This window comes from Zosterops lateralis (genome assembly GCF_965231275.1).
Source record: "Zosterops lateralis genome assembly, chromosome: 22".
NCBI lineage: Eukaryota > Metazoa > Chordata > Aves > Passeriformes > Zosteropidae > Zosterops > Zosterops lateralis.
In genome coordinates this window covers 2,854,415-2,876,421 of record NC_139782.1, presented here as the reverse complement: position 1 = coordinate 2,876,421, position 22,007 = coordinate 2,854,415, and the positions used below count along the sequence as shown (strand labels likewise).

At 48.0% G+C, this 22,007-nt stretch overlaps 1 protein-coding gene across 2 annotated transcripts; it reads right to left on the bottom strand.

The window, feature by feature from the left end:
• Positions 1-6,490: 6,490 nt before the first annotated feature.
• DRAXIN (dorsal inhibitory axon guidance protein) lies at positions 6,491-21,870 on the bottom strand. Of its 2 annotated transcripts, none has more exons than XM_083877021.1 (7): positions 21,836-21,870; positions 13,022-13,500; positions 11,399-11,580; positions 10,909-11,020; positions 10,467-10,556; positions 10,137-10,226; positions 6,491-7,474 (listed from the first exon to the last, which is right to left on the bottom strand). In XM_083877021.1, the coding sequence occupies exons 2-7, from the start codon at positions 13,482-13,484 to the stop codon at positions 7,362-7,364; spliced, it is 1,050 nt and encodes a 349-aa protein (XP_083733147.1). In that variant the 5' UTR covers positions 13,485-13,500; positions 21,836-21,870; the 3' UTR covers positions 6,491-7,361. The 2 variants fall into 2 exon arrangements, with proteins under 2 accessions (XP_083733147.1, XP_083733146.1); XM_083877020.1 differs by lacking the exon at positions 21,836-21,870 and adding an exon at positions 21,367-21,443.
• Between the last annotated feature and the right edge of the window lie 137 nt (positions 21,871-22,007).

The following is a 22,007-nucleotide window of genomic DNA, read 5'->3' as shown; positions in this document are numbered from 1 at the left end:
GCCCTGCCCTGCCCTGCCCATCCCTGCCCTGCCCTGCCCTGCCCTGCCCTGCCCTGCCCTGCCCTGCCCATCCCTGCTCTGCCCAGCCCTGCCCTGCCCTGCCCGGTACTGCCCTGCCTGGTCCTGTCCCTGCCCTGCCTTGCCCTGCCCGGTACTGCCCCTGCCCTGCCCTGCCCTGCCCTGCCCTGCCCCTGCCCTGCCCTGCCCTGCCCTGCCCTGCCCGGTCCTGTCCTGTCCCTGCCCCTGCCCTGCCCTGCCCTGCCCCTGCCCTGCCCCTGCCCTGCCCCTGCCCTGCCCGGTCCTGTCCTGTCCCTGCCCCTGCCCTGCCCTGCCCTGCCCCTGCCCTGCCCCTGCCCTGCCCCTGCCCTGCCCTGCCCTGCCTTGCCCGGGGTGGTGCCCCGCGGTTCTGGGGGGACTGGGGAGCTCTTGTTGGAGTTGGCTGAGTGGCGGCTCCTCAGGCGTGTAGCAGCAGCCTGGAGGAGGCAGTCCCGGTGCTCTGCCTACCAGATGTGAACTGCACAGCTTCTGATCTCGTTAGTGATTCCAAGGTGGGTCTCATGAGGATGGTGCAGACTCTTCTCAGTGATACCCCCAGTCACAGGACGATGGGTGTAAACTAAAGCACCAGAAGTTCCAGCTCAACGTGAGAAAGAACTTATTTACGTTGAGGGTGGCAGAGCACTGGGACAGCTGCCCGAGAAGGGCATAGAGTTTTTCTGGAGACATTCCAAACCCAACTGGGCACATTCCTGTGTCACCTGCTCCAGGTGACCCTGCCTGGGCAGGGGGAGGAGGTGGCAGAGTTGAACTAGATGATCTCCAGAGGCCCCTTCCAACCCTAACAATTCTGTGATTTTGTTTCTAAAGCCACCACTAAGTTAAAGATATGCACAGATCAATTTCTTGGGTACAAACACCCAGCCCAAGTGTGTACAGATCAGTTTGTTGTCTCAAAACACTCAGCCAAACCCTTCCTGCTGTTTGCATGTTCAATGTAGTGAGACAAGGTTGGTCATTATATTTTGACTGTAATCAGTGTCCAGGAAAGCTAATGCATGGAAAGAACTTAGCAGCTTTCTGCAGGAAGAGAGTTTTTGTGCATATATTTATCAGTGGTGTGACCAAGAAGTGAGAAGTGACAAACAAACTGTTGATAGACACCAATAAAAAGGTTATTTTAAGATGCTAACTGTGCTCAGCTATGTCACCCAACAGTCAGGTTAAGGTCAGTCTTAGGGGTTGGGTCAGGTAGCTGGGATGGCTGGCAGGTACTTAAGTTGCTTCCTTTGGCCCTGGATTTTTCCCTAGAAGTAGATGACTGAACCCCTTGCCTAAAAACCTGGTACAAATAACAAGTTCTTCATTGCTTGTTCTGAAAGAAAGCTGGTTTCATTTTAGAGCTGAGAAGTTGGTAAATGACCAATTCAACCCCACACAGTTCAGGTATAACTTGCCATTTCCTGTCCAGTTCATACCAGCAGCCTTCTCCCCAAGTCTGGCAAACGAAAAAACAGAACCCAGACATCATGATGACAGTTCTCAAACCCTCCCATCCTTGCCTAATGTCTGCTGTCTGCAGTTGTAAGGCTGCAATGTCTTACTAGGTCCATTCCTTTCTTGTCATTATTCCTTCTTACAGAAAGGATGGGGCCTGTTAAGAAATTAGCTGGGTCAGAGGTTCATTGCAGAAGTTGGATGTGAAAATGCATGAGTCAGTCCCATTTCCAGTTCAAGCAGTGAGAATTGTGCAGTGCTGAACCTACTGTCAGACATTCTCAAACAAGCCACAAATGTGGTGCTCTCCAGCCTGTCCTTGACCATGTCCTGACTGCTATTGACTTCTTGTATGCAGTACACTTCAAGATTTCCCAAGGCAAAGCATTAAATGCCAAAATGAAATTACCTAGAAAATGCTAGGAAGCATCAGGATAAAACTGACTGGCTGCATAGCTCAGAACAACAGTAAAAAACCCAAAAAGGCTGTGAAAGCCCCTCAGGAATCTCTGAATGTGTCACTTTCAAATGAAAGATTGAAATATAACTCATCTGTTGCCACATGAGCTGTGAGTTCACTTCCATTATTGTGTCTTGCATGGGCACATTACTGTGTCTTGCAGGGAAGTCCTGCCTCTGTCTACAGATGTAGTGGTATCAAATGAGATCAATGCTAGTGGTTCCAGGAATGTCGAGGAATGACTGGATTTCAATGTAAATGACAAAAATATATGACACTTGTGATGGGGGGAAAGATAGAGACACTGCATAGGCATATTGCTGGCTCAGTGCTGGGTGTGAAGTGCACTGGGATGCCCTTCTGCCAAGCCAGGTGTCCATCAAAGGAGAATTGTTTGTTATGAAGACAAATCCCACTGTCCCTGTTGAACGATGAGCACTATTTGGATGCAGCAGCATGTGGGCGTCTTTGCTCCCTTCAGCAGTCTCACTCAGCCTGAGACAGAGTCTCATTATCATTTATGCAGTGTGAGCCATAATTTGAATTGATAACACTGTTTAACGCAAAGCTTTTCCCCTTGTACAATAAAAGCACTTTACTTCATTTTGTTCATCAACGTATCATGCAGTTAATTCATCCCTGCTTATTATATCCTGGGCATGCATGTCATGGACTCAAAGGGACTTAGAAATGTCTTAATGATCTCATGGATATGAAAACAATGAGAGCTATGACTGACATTATGCATTATTATGTCTCTCACACCTATGCGATCTGGGGTTTGCTTGTTCTTATTTCTACTTTGTGCTGCTTGTACCTTGTAAATTGCCTCTCTGTATAACCCACCGTCTCTCTCCCCTTCGCCAGGTTTGATAAAGCAACACAACATGGTGAGGAAGATAAGCAGCAAGTTAAAGAAGACCTGCAGGGAGAATCAGGTGACCCAGGAGACTGGATACAGAGATTTCTCTGACTAAAGACTGCTCCAGGTGAGTTCAGCTCACTGCAACCAACACCCAGCAATTATCTGCTTTATGCAAAATCTATTGTTTTTAAAAATCTATTGGTTTGCCTTTATTCAGTGCAGACTGAATAAGACCTAATACACAGCTGGGTCCCCTCCTGATAGCATAAAAGTGAGGCTAATAAGGCAGAAATGCTTCCCTTTGCATTTTCAGGACACTGTACCCTTGGTGCATGAGGTGATAGCAATTCCACAGGGAAGTGAATAAGTTAATACAATTGCTCCTGCTGTCCTTACCTGGCCCATGAAGGTGGAGACAAGCTCACCTCTCATAGTTCTGCCCTTCCTCCCTTCTCTAGGGGTTTAGTCTGAAGATAACTGAAGGCTGCAGCTGACACCAGTATCTCTGAGTTTTGCCCCTGGCTATGGAGTTGAGAGCAATGAAGGCACCAGCTCAGCACATATATACATATATTAGCCACAGAGCCTTTCTGAAAAAGTAGTGAGGAAGGGCATACAGAGTTGCCTGCTCTACAAACTCCCTTTTAAATCCCAGTGGGAAATCAGCAAACAGAATAATTTCTGGATTGGAGGGGAAACTGGGGGCATTTTGTAATGCTGGTGGAAAGCCTCCTCCTGCAATTGCACTGCAAAACAGACTATGGCAGGGTGATTTGGGGAGTGGAGAGGGTCACATTAACGTGGTGTCTTGACAATTGCACTTGGAAGTCCTTCCCAATCCCAGCAGCACAAGCTGCTCCTCTGATTTTCTAAAATCTTAACTAAAGCTTTGAGATATCATTAAGAGACCACTCTCAGATTCACTGACACTCCAGAAAATTAACTGACACACCAGAAGTGGTTTTATGGAGTACATATGCTCACTCAGAACATTCCAAGAAGACAACAGCCCTCGGGGTGTTTTCTGATAAAAAATACGAAAGCAATGTTTTTTCCAGGCTTCATGTAGCAGAGAATGACTGGCATGGATGTGAATAATTTGGTATAGCATGGGTTTCAAATTGAAGCACTTTCACACACTGTGGATTTACAACAGGGTAATTACTGGGGGAGGAAGGGAAGAGAGAGGGTTTCAATAAAACACCTCCAAGTGAAAATGAATGCAGACTATTACAGACCTGAGACAGAATAATTCCCAAGTGTTTTAATTTGTGCCTCCACTCCCTGCCTCTCTTGCAGTCATAATTTTGGCAACTACCAGCAACATCCCTGAGATTCAACAGCATTTGCAGAGCAGGCAGCTGCTGAACGGATTATGTCAAATCAGCATGCTGTTTTCTCTTTTCCATGTTTAATGATTCTCACCCTTGGAGAAGCAGTTTAGAGTGATGCATAACCCTTGGACTCTCAGAGGCTACTAACAGCAGTAGCTGTAGAACAGGACTTTGGGCGGGACTTTGTCACTCACCTTTCTTGCATACATGCTCTGTGATTAACTTTAGAAATTATTGTACAGAGCCCTGCTATGGCTGGTTTGGGCCTGGTCCAAAGTCCCTTCAAGACAATAGACAATCTTGCAAGAGCTCTGACTAAAATTCTCTGGGGGCAGCAGAGAAGCTGAGCTTGTGTGAATTTTTAATTTGAGTTTCTTAAACAATCAGTTGAGAATAACGTATAAATCAAGTCTTACTTGACAATTGTATCTCTCTCTTGTTCAGACTTAATGGCCCCAAAGACAAAACTGTCACTGATGGCACTGTGACAATGAGATACTGGGGAGGAAGGGGAAAGCTGCTAAAAGTAACCCATGATGGTGATGCTTTGCAGCTGCTGTCATGCCTTTGAGACAGCACAGAGTGGCACTAAAAAGCTTTGCCGTGCTCACAAGTTGGTTGGACTTGTACAAATGTTGCCCTGGGGTTTTATATCACAGGCTGTTCTTGCATCCCACACCTTTGCACGTGATTTACTCAACAGCTTTCCTTTGTACTGCAGTTGTGAAGTCAGTGGTTGATCTGGCTGATCCATAATTCAGGCTGATTGTTTCAACACTGCTGTGGCTGTGCAGCGTGTGCCTGTACCACTGCTCACCCTTCCTGCTCCACCTCTGCAACACCATGGCTTGACTCAGCAGGAATAACACTTGGTCATAGGTTCTCTTTCTGAAACTCCAATGTGAGCAATCAATCCAGTAATCCCTGACTTGACTGATAACAGTTAACTGAATTTTCACTGACTTTAATTAATCCCACCAATTAAGAATAATCTGCTGTTTATATTCAGAGTTAATAGCAGACTGAAGGCTGAAAAAGCAAGAACTGAAGGAGTAAGTCTCTTTTAGAGTCTAAAAGCTCTGACAAAATTCAGACTTGCATTTCACAATTTGCAGAACAGTCTTGCCTCGAACTCTGTCCACAATCTTACAAGGATCCCATATGTAGTGTAAGAGGCAAGGAATACCTGCATCACCAAGGATAAAGACCCCTGCAAAATTTCCTGCTCACTTTCAGTTTCACTGTTCCCCCCAGATCTAGGGTCCTACACTAAAGAGCAGTGTGATACCAAACCTGGTTTTGACAGTGCCTGTGCGTGTGGTTCTCATCAGTGTCCCACAGACCAGAGGCTGAGAACTCTGCAATTGAATGTGATCAGTTAGGAGCCTTTTTTCCCTTTATGCTTCCACTGACAATGGCACTGGCAGCACCACCCACTATTCTGCATCTGGGCTGAAGGAGGGGCTACACTGCTCTCCCTGGGTTAACAAATTGAATCCTTGCTGCTGTGGCATCGAGCTGAAGGCAAACCACCTTTCTTTACTTCTGTCTTTTGTGCTAAGGCTGTCATGCTGTAAACAGAAATCCAAACAGCTACATCCAAGCCTGTGCTAGGTTTTGCCCAAGTGCTCCCATACAAATTCCTCCTCTGGCAGGAGTGCACAGGGCAGAAGCGATGTTGCATTCACAGCATCTCTCTGTGGCCGCTCATTATATTAGAGATGTAAAGTGTAACACTCACAGTCTGAGTGAATACACAATGCAAAGTGGCACCACATAAACACGATTGCAAACTGGAAGTTTGACTAACTAAATGGAACACAGGGGGTTTAGGGAAGCTGTGTAAAGAGGATTCTGCCCACAGCACCACAATTAATATTTCTGTTCCTAAAGAAATTGCTATACATCTCCAGGGTCTTGGATATAAAAAGCTTCACAGCTGCCTCCCCAGAGAAGTCAGGGTATTGGGGCATTAGCAGTAGCAAACATCTTCACCAGCTACCACTACTTCAGGTTAACACATGTAGCTTTTGTTGCTCCAATATATCACTGAAGCCAGTAATTAAGTATTAATATAAAGAAGTTTAAAACATCTGGCTGGCTACACTAGACAGAAACACTTATCTGCACTGTGAGTGAGAACACTGGCAACTTTAGACAGAGAAATTTTTCTACCAGTAGCACAATTGTTCTGTGTGATTACCTCAGGTCATCAGTGTTACTGGCTGACCAACTTCCCTGTAGGCTTTTCTGGCTTCTCCACATCCTCAGGTGCAGTCAAAAAGCAGAAGAGTTGCACAAAGGATATCCATCATATCTTTATTTACATATCACAGAAACACACATGCAACATGTCACAGGTTTCACTACAATGGAACAGCCTGTCCTATCTCCTGTTACAAAACCTTTTATTTTTGGCTCACTAGGAAAACTATCACTTCCCCAGGAAGCTCCTAAAAATAATTATTTAAATTAACAGACCTGGGAGGATAGCTAAATGAGTGAGAGCTACAGGCTGGGATGTCTTGCCACATCCTTGTAGAAACCAGGTGGTTCTCTGAAAGCAAGAAAGGAAGGAAGGATGGAGTGGGATTGGATTGTCCCAAGGATGACAGGTAGGAAGTGGTAATGTGTAACAGCTAGGGAATATGTCTGGAGCAGTGAAGACAGAGAGCAAGAGATCTGCCAGAGGGTCCTCTCTGACCTAGGCAGGCAGCTTCCCACTGATCCACTTCCCATCTTTCATTCCACCTGGACACTACAAACTTCCTCTCCTATAGGAACTTCAGTCCCTGAGGAGGATCTATCTACCTTTATTCTCAAGCAATAATTAAGGGGTCATATCTCCTTTTCCCTGAAGGATCTTCCACATCTTGCCTCTCTTGAGAGGAGGAGATGAAACTGCAAAGCCTTTTCCTGCCAGGACCATCAGAATGGGAGTCATGATCATTGCTTACTAACTAGGAGAGAGGGACTCAATTCAATGGCAGGAATGTGCTGAAGGAAGGGACAGGGAGTGCAATCCTGCTATGGAAAAAGCTGATGCCATTCTATTTATAATGAACATGAGTTTCAGTCTAGCTGGGACCTGGCATCTTCAGAGCCTGCAGCTTCCATCATTTGCTCAACTTTCTTCCTCTAATTCCCATTGCTAGGTATAAACAGTTTGACCCCAGCTCCTGACCATCCAGGCAGGAGTCCCACCCTCCTAAACATTAATGAAAGATCCCTGCTCTCCGTTGGCTGACTCAGGCTCCACACAGCGCCCTTTCCTCCGCGTCACTCTCCGGTTACGGTGGAATTTGGCGTAACAGCGCAGCCCTATGGAAAAGACATGGACAAGTGAGGAGCAGGGATTATGGCTTTGGCCCACACCCTGAAGGCCAGGCTCTGGCAGAAACGTGGCTATAATAATGAGCAAGACGGCTGATTGAGAGTGCCATGAAAAATCAAAAGGGTTTTAATAAAGATGGAAAATAATACAAAAATCAAAACAACAAAGCCGAGCACGGCACAGAGACGAACTCCTTGCTTGCTACAGCACCTCAAAAAGCAAAAAGCATGGAGTTCCTTTGTTCTCTCTCTTTAATACTTAATATCTTAGGTGGGCTTTTTGGCCCTTGGCCCAATGAGTGTAACAAGAGTCTTTGAGTTACGTTGTCAGGGTCCAATCTACACTTCTAGGCTGGCTCTGAGCCAATTACAAGGAGAAAGCCACAGACCTTTCCAGCTAACTTCTTAACATGTCAAAAGGTAAAGTGAGACCCTTTCCCTGTATGGAAGCACCTGCTAGAGGTGTAGGGATGGCATTACCACAAGGGCTCACTACAGCAGTAACACCAAATATCTCTCTGTCAGATACTGCTGCACTGGGGACAGTCCCAGAGCTGTGTCAAATAGGGTGGCAGAGAAATGCCTGACACAGACAAGGCACATTGCTCTCTGGGCTCTGGCATTCTGTTTGGTTCACTGTTCTGGTTTGGGATTCATTGTTCAGGCAGGTTTCACTGGCTTCTTGAAATACCAATGAATTATTCCAATTGTTTCCAGTGATTTTATGGAAGCTCTGCTTGATTTCCCCCTATTACTTCCCATTACTGTCTAAGCAATCTCTCCATTGGGAAATTACTGTAGACTTAATGTGCAGCAGCAATGACTAGAGACCTCCTCTTGCTATTTATTTCCCTGAAGCTTCAAGGGAGAAGAGACTTTGAAGTGTTATTGCTGGGAGGTCCAATCCAAAGCCCACTTCTCATCTCCTTTAATTTCTCTGTTTTACATGCTCAGTGTGCAGGGTCTGAAGGAAGCTAGCTAATATAGCATGGGTGAGTATGAAGGGGAAAAAAGGTCTTTTATTTGTAAAAAACTATGAGTACATGTTCTCCCATGGCAGTGGAAGGTAATGGAGCCTCTGGTCATGGTAACTACTTGGTTTCTGGCTCCAAGAGGTAGATTTTATCTTGTTTCTGTCTGACTTTGTTACACCAGAATGCACAGCTACTTGGGCCAGGCAGGATACAGCCTATGGTTAAATAATTTTTATGAAAACCCTGATTTTCAGTAGTGCAGGATCTTGTCATTTGGGTTGGCAGGAGCTGATTTGATCATTCTAGAAACTGCAGCTCTTTTAACTTCCAGAGCAGGCAGTAGAGGATTTATAGCTTTTGTAATAAGACAGCTCAAAACTGTCCTTGGTAGTACACTGGAGACCCAGATGATGTCACAGAGCCTTCTTTTGGAATTATGTCCCTGGACTACCTTAAAACGTTGGGTTTGTGCCCCTCATTACCAATCACACCAGGGCAATCTGGCCTCCTAGAAGGAGAGCATGCTCTTATCAGAGCTCTGTTCTTATCTAAGCCTCTTGTCTATCTTACCTGGATCTTCCATCTCTAGATCTTTTTTACACTACACAGGATGCACATTTGCTATCAACTTGTAACTAGCTTAAGGATAAAGCAGGGCCTGGGGCAGCCTCATTAGGGATTGCAGAAACACATTTCTAGGCTAATTTATCAGAAAGTCATCTCTGATTAGGATCTTGTGGTGTTACACAACACGCCCAAGGTGAAGACTATTTAACATTGCAACTCCAGGAAAGCTGCCCATTTAACTGGGTAAAAAACAGCCTGATCAGATCACTGGGTACCTACTGCAGGTCACAAAACTTGGCAAACAGAGTTTTGTTCTGGCAGGCAAGACTCAGTGCCTGGAGCTGATCTTGAACATGTTTGGACTAGAAATGTGCCTTTTAACACCTTCATAATGCACCTGCCTAGTAAAGGCTGCTGTGGATTCTTCAGAAATTGTTTTAAGAAACAAAAGCCTGAGTCCTTCCTGCATCTACTAAATTCCTACAAGTTCAGTTGAAATTAACTTGGGAAAGTCATGTTAGGCACAAGGTCATACAAAACAGTGTCTTCATAGTCTGTGATACTTGAAAGCACCACTGAAATGTTAATACATTGTGGCTTCTTCTAGGTTGGTAGATATCAGGAGTCAAGAAAGAAACAAGAGAGAAAAGAAGGTATCCTAGAAGACTCAATAGTCACACTGTGAGCCAGTGGCAGAGGTAAGAGCAGGAGAGCTTGGCTCCTGTTTTCATATACAAACCACTATTTCAGGTCAATGGTACAAAGTCGGGGAGTGTCCTGGGGATGGTTTATATCTCATAACCATGTTTACTTTTGTTTTTGTTTTGTGTCCAGAAGGTGCCTGGGGCAAGAGAGGGCTGGCACTGGGTTCCTGGTTCTGTTTGTTGCTGTTACCATTGCTACTGTTGGTTTGTCTTCCTATACATATATATATACACGTAAAGAACCGTTATTCCTTTTCCCATATCTTTGCCTGAAATCCCTGTAATTTCAAAGCTATAATAATTTGGAGGGAAGGGGTCATATTTTCCATTCCAAGGGAGGTTTCCACCTTCCCTGGCAGACACCCATCTTCTAAACCAAGACAGGGAGCAAAGAGCTGGACTCACCTTCAGTGCACATACAGTCATCATAACACTTGTTGTTAAGGCCTCGGTTGTGTGGTTTGCAGAGGTGCTCACGCAAGTCACAGCAGGAGCCTGCAACACAGGGCCAGGGTCAGCACAGCTCAGGGATCCTTTACCTGTAGTGCTACTGTCACCCATGACAATTCCATTGTGCAGACATCATCTGGTCCCACAGCATCCCTAGAAACCTCTGCCCTTCCCTTGCATAACACTTCCTATCAGTAGGAGAAATCAGGATGCATGTCTTAAAACCTGGGCTAGACCTCAAACATCTCATGTTTGGAGAAAAGACTCTGCCAAGCTGATCCTGACCTGGGTGGCAGTCAAGGTGGTGATCACATGGCTCTCCTTCAGCTGTCATGGTTTCATTTCCACTGTTGGGGCTCTTACTGCGGCGTTTTTCTATGGAAAAAAAAAGATGCTGATAGAAAATTTTATGCTAGTGTTTTCATTTTGGAGAATATACTGTTCCAGGGTAAAAACAGCCTCAAATTTCAACAGTTTGAACTCTAAACCTTCATAGTCTAATCTTCCTATTTCTCAACTCTCCAATTTATCATTTTTCCTCTGCCCTCCAAATATGCATCCAGAATGAGAAACATTCTGAAACTGAGCACAAAACTCAATCACTATTATGCTGCTTCTCTCTTTCCCCACCACTATGATCTCATGTCCTCCAGCACATCTATGAATACTAACCGTAGACAAGCCTTACAGGATGACTTTTGGGAAAGAGGACAGGGAGGTTTAGCACCTTTCTTTCTAGCAGATGGCCACATTTCTGGTTTGAGATCCTCATAATCGGTCCAGTCAAAGAGTGCCATATCCAAGGTGGGCATCACATCCCCATCTTGCCTGAGGCGGGCCTGCACACCACAAAAAAACCAGAGAGACAATAGATTACACTTCTGTAGAGACATTGAAGTCTTGGCAAATTTTCATGGTGCCTTTACACATTAAAAAAAACTTTTTGATTCTTCCTCCCCTCCTCCACTCCTGTCTTATCCACTAGGGATTCCTGGCATCTCATTTTCAAAAGCAAAGAGCTGTCCCTTGTTGAGGCTGAAGCCAAGGGGAAAGTCTCCACTGCTTCTGTGTGTGAACAAAAGGTGAACAATGAGCATTAGGACATGCTGGGCTTTCAGCCAAGGGCTCCTACTGTCTCTGTGGTCCTTGAAACTCAATGAAGTTGGATAGCTGAGAGAAAGGCAAGGCTTGGAGGTACAGAACAGTTCCCAGTTTACCTGTGACCGTGGTGAAGTGGCTGGAAGAACAGGAGGCTCTTCTGTGGAAACAGCTGTGTCCAGAGCACCAGTGAGGAGCATGGTGGGAGTCAGACTTGTAACTTCCTCTGCCTGAAGATTCTGAAACTGTTCTTCAAAGCTTTTGGGTTTCTTGTACAGGGAGCTTGGCCCAGGATTCTTTCCTGCAGAGGGCAACAGGTACAGTGGCATTACCTTTCTCATCCCTTTTCTCCGTGCGACAGATTCTAATCAAAGGAATTCATGTTTCATTAATTCATTAATTCCAGTCACTGACCACTGTTCCATGACCCTGAGCCACTGTTTAGACCACTGTAAAACAGAGTAATGAGCCACTACAGTGATAAAACACATCCAGAGTATATGCAGCTTGATTTTTGCATGCTTAACACATTCCTAATCACACCTTCCTGAAGATATGTCTGTCACTCATTTAAGAAGCAAAATATGTCTTTTTCTGGTCTCAAGAGTACAAAATGTACCTGTTTAACCATTTTAAAGCCAATGGATTAAGCTGTTGCAAATACCTGTGAATACATTCTTATTTGATTTTAGTAGTGAACTATTTCAATTTAGCTCAAGTCAGGACTTATCTAACTTGAAAATATCTTCATAGATATAGCCCTCTTCTCCATAAGTATTAATGAAATTATCTTCACAGATATAGCCCTCTTCTCCATAAGTATTAATGAAATTATATTCACAGATATAGCCCTCTTCTCCATAAGTATTAATTTAAATATAGACCTCAAGTTAACCTCAAGAAATAAGCCCTGTTTGTAGTCTGCAAATATTGCTTCAAACCAGCTTTGTTTCATACTCTTCTATATTGCTAACACAAGCTGTTTAGTCGGTCCCCTGAAAAAACAATACAGCTCTTCTTACTGAGGCAGGGAGGAGTGATAGATGGAACTCAAGGACCTGACACCCAGCTTGTTACATTGTAGATTGACACAGATTGCCTCCCTTTAACAGAACTCAAGGTTTACCACACCGAGCTCATACCACAGACACACACCCACAACTTGACCTGCAAAGGAAAGCAGGCCCAGTCAAAAACAAGCAACATTTTAAAGTTGGCAGTGCAATTTCACATATGCAAAATCTGTTTTTTTGGTTGTTGTTCAGCATAAATATAGAAGAGTACAAGCTCTGTTGAGAAGAAAATAGTCTTCACAGCAAAATAAGGGGGTTGTGTTTTTTCTAATTCTCATCATTTTTTGAAGTCAGTGGAGAGATTGAGCATGGCTCAGACATACTTGTTCTTAAATTGGGCCATTTGCTAAAAAGGAAAAAAACCCAAACAAACCAACAAAGCAGGCCACCCCAAAACAGCCCCTCAAGTCTCAGGGACTCTCAGCGTGCCTGTAAGACAAACCAGGTCATTTTCACAAAATTGCAGCCAGCACTAAAACTCTCTGGTTCTGCAGTTCCCCTTTCTTCTTGTGCCTCTTTTGTTCAGCAGATTTCTCCCCAGAGCAGCACACACTCCACACCCTCCACACACCCATGTGGCTCCACCACAGCTGCGTCTTCTTGCCCTCACACAAGAGACGCTCATTTCCAGTGCCACAACAGCCCCAGCTTCCCGTGGAGCTCAGGTACCTCGGTGGTGTTTGAGCCTGTCCCTGCGGCTGTGCCGACGGTGCTCTCGGTTCTGCTTCTTTCCTTTCTCAGAGCCTGGGGACTGGTTTTCCCTCTCAGGATACAACGATTCAAAACCCAGGAACACATCCTTATTCTGTTTCAGGGCTGCTGGCTGCCCCTCTGCCACCAGCTCTTCCACAGCTGAAGCTCCACTGCCCATCTTGAGGGTCTCTTCCCCTGCCAGCTGCCCTCTTGAAGGCATGGCAGGGACCCTCTCCTTCTTGGCCAAGCCTTGCCTGTGATGGCGCCCAGTTCTGGGCTGCTGCAGCCACATCTCTTGGTTTTGAAGATGGTTGTTGTTCTCTGGGGCATTTTTGAGCTTTGTGCCAGGGTTCAGGGAGACTGCAAGACTGATGTCAGAAAGAACCAGCACGCACAGGAAAAGGAAAGAAGAGAATATGGAAGAAGTTTCCATAATCATGGGTGCTCTGTCTCACCTGCAATTAAAACAGAAAGAAAAAAAAGAGAAAACAATCAACACTTAGGAACTGTAAAGGCCATCAAGATTCAGTCCTAGGACACTTAGATGGAAGCCATTATGGTCTCCTGAGCTGGAAGCAAGTTATTCCCTCTGCTTATCTCCTCCCAGCCCTGGTTACAGCAGCTGAGACACATGTGCAGGGCCTGCAGGGCTGAGAGGTCCCAGTTTCATGTGCAAATGAGGCCATCAATCAGTAGGACACTTCCCTTTGATTCCCCACTAGCCCCCCTACCCTCCTATTCACAGCCCACCATCTGAGGGGCTGGGAGGGGCTGGCTCCTGCCCACAGCTCCTCAGCCTGGCACAACACCAGCTGCCCAGCCAAGGCTGTCTGTGCCAGGTTGGCACCCTGGGCCAGGGGCACTGGCCCCTCCTCACAGCTGGGTTCCTTGCAATGAAGATGTCAAAATGAACAGAACTGAGGGCAGATGGTGGCCTCACAGGACCAGCAACAGCCCTGTGCAGCTCAAGGCAGAGACTTCCACACGTGCTTGCATACTGCTTCAGGGTGGCTGAAATTGGTCAAAGGAAGAAAAAACACTGGAGATTTTGTGCTGATACCTCATGGCATAGCAGGGAAATAAAAAGGCTGTCAGCAGAGCAGGGGATGCTGGTCTAAGGACCAAGGGGCAGAGAGGCAGATTGAGGTTTCTTTAGCTTGTCCCACTTTCCCTCCTTGATCCTGCACAGGCGAGGCTGTCACTGGGAGGGTCATTTAAGTCCCAAGAACATTGAGACCATTAGGAGTCCACCAGCACAATGGCTGCAGACTGTTCCCATTCATTCTGATTCACTGTCATATTTTTCAGGGTCTTTCACCCTTGTGTTTGTGTTACAAGACATGGTTTTGGGATGTTGCACAAGTCAAGGCATTCTCTAATTAAGTTACTCAGTCATTCTCCTTTCTCACAAAATGGAGATTTGCAGCATTTCTAGTGCAGCTTTTCCAGACTGTCTCTCTCTCTCTGGGCAGCATGAAGACATGCTTAAAAACAGTTCCCTGGGATACTGACTGCCAGAAAACCAGGCCTGTGCTTACATTTAAGAAATACTGTCACAGAGTTACAGTCACAGCTTTTCACTCAACTTCACCCCAGTCTTTCCTGCACTTCAGCCCTTGGCTGCACCTGATTTTCATCTGTTTGCCAGGAGAACCACTTTGCTGCTTAATCACAAAGGCTTATACTCCCTCCTCCAGGTGATTTTCTGCCTGGCCAGTGTGTTGATTTGGCACAGACTGGTTTTTGGTAGTGAGGAGGCCCACAGGGGTGGCTTCTGTGAGAAGCTGCTAGAACCTTCCACCATGTCTGACAGAGCCAATCTCTGATGGCTCTGAAGATGGACACACTGCTGGCTGAATTAGAAAGGCTGGTAACACCTCTGTGATGCCATATTTAAGAAGCAAATAAAAACAGCAGAGGCATGGTTTTCCCAGGAGTGGTGAGGCCTCAGCTGCGGCCCATCTTGGCCTGGCCCGTGGTGAGCCTTGCCTGCCACAGGGAAAGGGGCAGCAGTGGTGGCTGCTCTTTGCCAGCCCCTGCATGGAGAGAGGTGTTAAACAATGCCAGTGCCACGGTGGGGCCACTGCTGCCCTCACAATGGTGACAGGGCCTGGCTGCTGCCCTCACGATGGCGGCGAGGCCACCACTGCCCTCATGATGGTGATGGGGTCTGGCCACGGCCCTCATGATGGTGGCGGGGTGCAGCCGCTGCCCACATGATGATGACAGGGCCTGGCCGCTGCCCTCATGATGGTGGCGGGGTCTGGCCATTGCCCTCATGATGGCAGTGGAGTCTGGTCACTGCCCACACGATAGCGGTGGGGCCACCACTGCCCTCATGATGGTGACAGGGTCCAGACACTGCCCTCACGATGGTGACAGGGCTGCCAGGCCGGCTGTGGAAACACAGCAAGAAGCTCCCCAACGCAGAACCCAGACAAGATCAACTTCTCGGCACTGCGACATCCTGTAAGAGTTTTTGAATTGGTAGAACTTGTTGGCAATGGTACCCACGAGCAGCAGTTTTTCTTCTGGTCAGAGAGGAGTAGGAAGTGAGGGAAAACAACATGGCAACACCAAGGTCAGTGGAGATAAAGGAGGGGAGAAGGTGCTGCAAGTGTCGGAGCTGAGATTCCTCCACAAGCTGTGAGGAGGACAGTGGTGAAACAAACTGTCCCCTTGTGATGCATAAAGTCCACAGGGGACACAGAGACCCTCTTGCAGCCCATGGGAAAAGTGCTCAGGGCAGAGTGGGTGGATGCCAGAGAAAGCTGTGGTCTAGTGGGAGACACGTATAGAGAGAGAGGGGCTCTGCTTCCAGAGATACAGAGAGGGCCCTTGTTCCCAAACTAGAGCAGCCCGTCCTTCGAGGACTGCACCCTGTGCATGAGTGACTCACGCCACAACAGTTTTGGGGGATTGCCTGCCAAATGGGAAGGACCCCATGGCATAGCAAAGGGAAGACTCTCCTCCCTGAGTGAACAGAACAATATCTCAAGTAACAAACTGACCAAAACCCCCACGCCCTGTCTCCCTGTGCTGTTGCTGGGAAAGAGGGAAGGGCTGGGGAGGGGAAAAGGTGCTTTAAAGGCTTCTTTTATTTCTCCTTATCCTCCTCTCACTCTGTTAATGAGAAATTTACATTATACCCTTAAATTTGAACCTCTTTTGCCCTTCCTCCCGGTCCTTATCTCAACTCATGAGCGCTTCATTACTATTTCTTCCCTCTCCTCTCCCCAGCTATAGATAAGAAGGGTGAGCAAATTACTTTTGTGGGTGCCTGGCGTTTGGCCAGCATCAAACCACAACACCAGCCATTGTCATCTGTGAAGGGCAGCAGGTAACAGCCTTTGAGGCCAATTCTGACTCCAATTTTTGTGGAATTGACAGAAAATACCCTAGGAGTATCCCGGGCTCTTCCTTTGCCCTTTTCTTTGAGCCTGAGAAATGTGGAGAATTCTGAGTCAGTGAAAACTCTGCCATCACAGCAGCCCCAGCATCCTGAAGTTATGAGACAGATGCCTTCATCCTGTTCATTGAAAAAACCTTGCTCATGCACTCACCAGCCAATCCTGCCTTTCCAAGATTCCTCTCTGTTGCTGTTCATAGCCTGGAAACATGTTTTCAGTTCAACCATTCCCTGGAAAGAGGCAGGCAGCACAGGGGCCTTCTTTTCTTGCAGTTTTCAAAAAGCAGGTCTTTCTACTGGCCATAAAAGACAATAAACTGTTCCTGGAGGACTGATTTAGGAGGCACTGGGAAGCTCAGTTGCTGAAGGCATAATGCTAGAAATAGTATTTTATTGGCAACTACCTGGAACAAAGGAAAACTAAACTGACAGCTAAATCTATTAAGGAAAAGCATTTGAAGTTCTTCCTCAAAACTACTAGAACAAATAGCAACACCCCTGCATGGGGTCATTTGCTTTTTCCCCAGACCATGGGGTCTTTGTTTTTTTCCTAGGATTTTCTCTTTAAGAACCAGAGCAAACCAGCTGGATTAAGACATCACTCAGAACAACTCAAAGAGCTAGAAAGAGCATCTTACCTTTTCATCTGTAGGCAAAATACCAAGAGGAGAGAACAAGTGCAAAGAGAATGGAAGGCTGTCTCCAATCTCACTCACAGACGTGGCCCTTTGATGGTAAACCTGACAGACACATTCTGATTTTCAATGGGAGCTGGGAGGCAGCTAAATGCTGCAGGGCAGTTAAACAGAAGGTCTGCTTCAAAGCATAGGGGGCATTTATTTAAGCTGCCCAGCTGTCTTGTTGGCATGAGCCAGGATGAAAATGCAGGTGGAAACACAGATTGCCTCAGCTCTGCACTGGCAGAGTGGGCAGGTTAATGTGCTGTGTTACTGTCACTCAGAATCTTGCATTAATAATGCAGATAAATACCTGTGCTACACTGTTTCCAGGGGAGACCTGAGCTGTTTGCTAAACCAAACCAGTGCATGGACAAATTGTGGGTTAATGTTACACTGCTGTGCTAGAGCCAAAGCAGTCCCAGCCTTCTCCTGACCACTTGTTTCCATGTCTTGATCTATCTTTAATTCCAGAAACCTCTTTGTATCTCCTTCATTTTTCTTACCCTACAGAATTCACACTTAGAAAAGACAGCTAGATAACACAACAGCTTCCCTGGTTCTCCATGCTCAGGTTCCTCAGTGGCTGAGCACCAAAGTAAACTTCACCCTCTTTCTAGCAGGACCACAGTCCATGAAAGAAGCCCATGTTAGCCCTGGGCTCATTGATGTAGGTGACAGCAAGGTTCTCACCCTGCTGATGCAGCCTGCAAAGGATGAAATTCTGCCTGAGACACACACCAAGCAGAAAGAAGTCTGGCCTTGTAACGAGTTGCCTTTCCTAAATTGCTATAAACAAACATAAATGTTACAACAAAGCCGAGAATTCATCCTCTTCTTAGGGTTCATATATTAGTAAGGGAAATAAATTGAATATTTGCCAGGTTAAGCTGCCTCTGTAGTTCTTCACAACACCAGACCTACATCCTTATTGCTGCACTCCTCTTCCTGCACTGCCTTATAGACCCTCAGGATTACAAGCCACCTGGGGTAGCAAATCTGCCTCTCACATGAACATACATACAGCAAAGAGCTGCCCAGAGTACAGACTCAGGGCTGGGGAGTGAGCTGCAGTGCTGTTTTCCAGCCACAATTTCCAATCCATTTTGGGTTAGTAGTGGATGGTCACAATCCTGTAAATTAAATTGGGGGAGAGAGAGTTGCATCTTGGATAACTTTCCCTGTGGGAAGTCTCCTTCTCTGGACTCACTAATATAATTGCTATTTCTCTGCTCATAATCCTGCAATACAGCCGTGCACTGAGCAGGTACACAGAAATTCATGTTTTTTCCCTATAAATACAGTTGTGTTACCTTGGCTCTGAAATAGACTCTGAAACTGTCCCTGGTATATTTGTTTTGTATTTGGCAAAGCAGGAACATCAGATCATCTACATTCATTCACATATCTCACTTAAAACATGATATCTGACAGTCCTAGCTTTAATTTTTCACATATGTTCTTCATGTCACAGCCAAGAGGAACAAAACCCTTGAATTGAGAGACTGTCAAGATCCTTGATGCATTTAGTTTGCTCGAGGGCTGAACCAAGCTGGACCCAAGCATGTGTGCTGGGCCAGATTTCTTTTTGGCACTGATAAGCTCAGACTTTGGCAGATGTAACTTAAGATTTCCTGGACTCCAGACAATCCCAATCTGCAGCAATACACAAAGTGTATGGGCATCTACACGGGTGTTGTGTGTATGTGCCTGTGTGGCAGGGATGACAGACAATAAACCCAGCTTTGTGTGCCAGGCTCCCTGTAAATAAGAAGCCATGGGGTGATGGATGGGCTTGAGAAGGCCTGGAGCAGAATGGATGGGATAGGCTCTATGGTGGCTGACATGCAGAGAGCTGGCTGGAGCCATGAGGATGGCATTGTGCAGATAAATGAGATTTCGCTTCCCTGCTAGGTCTCCTTCCATCTGTTTTTCTGTTTCTGGAGGCAAATGCTGGGAAGAAAATCTGCCAAGAGACTTTCCCATTTCTGAAAGCTCAATCCCAGCTTTCTAGGGTCTCCCAAAGCAGGCAGGTAATATTTGCCTTTCTCTTTTCCTCTCCACGGCAAAAGTACTAACACTTTTATTCTTTCCAACACTTCTTGCATACTCAATTTGTAAAAAATTTCAATTGTTTTTGCTGTTCTCCCAGACATCCTTGGGATGACAGAACAGCAGAATTCCCTGCTCACAGATCTTCAGTCTTTTTGTGTTCCTTTTCAGAGCTGCCTTGCTTTTTAGGTTTCCTGTTTCCATTATCACCATTCCTCCCTATCTTGCCTTTCATACTTACCAGACTCCAAAGTTTCTTTGTCCCCCATGACTGTGATGCAAGACATTTCCTCTTTGCAGATATTCAGGCTACCTGAACCACACTGCCCACCTCCCCCTCCTCTCCCTTTTTGCCCTGTGAAACATCTGGTTCCTTCACCTGTGCTGTTTTCTCTCACTTTTGCTATCCCCAGGCAGCACTCCAGAATAGAAAGGGTCAAATTCAGTAATACACCGATTGCATTAGTGGCACAAGAGACAGGACATTAGGATTCAGGTTTGCAACGAATTAAGTAGTAGTTGTAGCTGCCCCTTCACAAAGCCTCTCCCTGGGGCAATTTGTATTCAGTGACCACCTGAAACTTGATTCACTCAACAGTAGTTGTAGGGCTGGAGCTGGGATTCCCCCCACCCATCAGCTCTGGCTGACAGCCTGTGCTCTGCCCTCCTGATCAGGACAGAAGTCATCTGTTCACACAGCACAGCGCGGGGAACTCACTCTCCTGCAGCCCAGGCTTGTGAGCTGCCCGAGTCCCTGCTGAGCTCCTGCATCCCGGTTTTGGTTGACACTGGACACCGTCAAGTCACTACACACCTCTGGCCACGGGTGTGTGGCCCTTTCTCCTGAGCCCAGCCCAACCTGCCCTGAGAGCTTCCCAGCACAACATCGGCCAGGGACAGCTCAGCCCGGCAAGTCACTGCATGGAAGGGGAAGAGGGGCCCAGGAATGAATATGTAGTACCCTCTGCTCTGCTTCCCTCTGGGACTTCACAGTGCGCCTGACGCAGCCATCACAGGCGACCTGCTATCAAACAGAGTCTACTCTAAAATAGCAATGAGCCTGAGATTAACATCCAAGATATAGTTGCTCGCTGTCAGCACAGCAGAGAAGACTCTTCAGTTTCATGCACAATGCCAGGTGACAAATGGGACACAATCAATTGGAAAGGTCATTGTTCACCCAGCTGGGAAGTACTTTCCTGTGTTACAGGGAAGAATGGGGCAGGTTTGCTCTGATCTTCGCTAGGAGGGACACATGGATGTGTCCTGACTGGCAGAGCAGTTAGGCTGTGCTATCAGCATTCTGCCTTGCATGACATTCTCACTTTGAACCGTATATATAAAATTAATGCCTCCTTCTTCAAGGGAGAGGAGACGGGAATACAAAACCACTTCCATTAAACCCTCTGGCTGACAGAAAACTTCAGGTGTGAATTGGATAAGCGTCACTTAAATTCTATGTGATGAATTACTAGCTGCAATAAGCCATTAACTGACGCCAAATTGATTTAATTCAGAAACGAGACCTCACTTTTATCAACAGAGGAAGAGCAGAGAACAAGCCGCGGGTGCCCAGGGCTCGGTGTACGGCAGCTCACGGCTCTGTAAACACAATGACTCGGTGGGAAAACCTTCCGTCACCCCTCGGCATCTCTGGCTGGAGCCGGGACATCCCCCTGGGGTGTGCGAGGGGCTCTGGCCCTGCGAGAGGGACTCAGGGTGCCTCTGTCCGAGGCGACTTTGTTGATCCTGGGGAGGGACCTTGCAGAAGTGACCCACAGCGGGGCGGTGGGACGTGAGCCCAGAGCCCGCACCGAACATCCCTGCGGGGCACAGGGCGCAGGGCACGGGGGGACCCGTGCGGCAGGAGAGTCCGGAGCCCGCTCCCGGCACGGGTGACAATGGGTCTGGCCGGAGGCACCGCGCCCCGGCGCTGTCCGGGCTCTGCGCTCGCTCGCCCCGCTGAGCGCGGCCGCCGTGACCGGAGCTCCGCGCGCACCCCGCCGCCGGCGGGACCGGGGATCCCGTCCCCCCGTGTCTTTGTGTCCTCCGCGGCGCACGGAAAGCGGGGAGCTGTCCCCCGCTCCTCCCCGGTCCCTGCCACAGCGGAGGGGAGTCAGCTCGGCGGAGCATCCCCCGGCGGCTCCGGGCGGGGTGAGCGCGGCGCGGGCAGCGCTGCCTACCTGTCCGGAGGTGCCGGTGGTCGGAGCCCGGCAGCCTGGGCTGGGCAGGGCAGGGCAGAGCTGTGCGAGCGGCGGACGGGAGGCAGGTCTGCGGGGGGCAAGGGGTGTTCAAACCCGAGAGAAGGAGGAGGAGGAGGAGGAGGAGACAGGGGGAAGGCAGTGGGGGAATGTGGAGAGGAACCGGGGACGTCGGGAATCCCGGGGGAGCGGGGTGCATGGTGCGGGAGGAGGTGGGGCTGGAGGGCTGGAGGGGTGGAGGGGCTCCGGGCGGGCGGGGGGCACAGGGGCAGGGCAGGGACACGCCAGGGCAGCGCGGTGCGGGATGCCCGGCGCTAAGGACGCGGTGGGTGCGAGAGCGCAGGGTGCCGGTGGCAGCAGCGGTCCCCGCCCCGGGCACGGACGGGACAGACAAAGGCCGGAGACAAAGGCGTGGCATCCCGAGGGGAGGGAGCGGGTGAGCCCCGCTCACCTGCGCGGTGGGGCGGGCTGCGCGCTCCCGCGAAGTTCCCCCGCGTTATGGTGACGGGGCAGGAGAGCCGCTGTCGGCTCAGCGTGCCCCGCTCCCCGCACCGAGCCCCGGGCCCGCCGTGCCGGGGGAGCCGCGGCCGTGCCGGGACCCCGCGGGGGCAGCGGGACCGGCC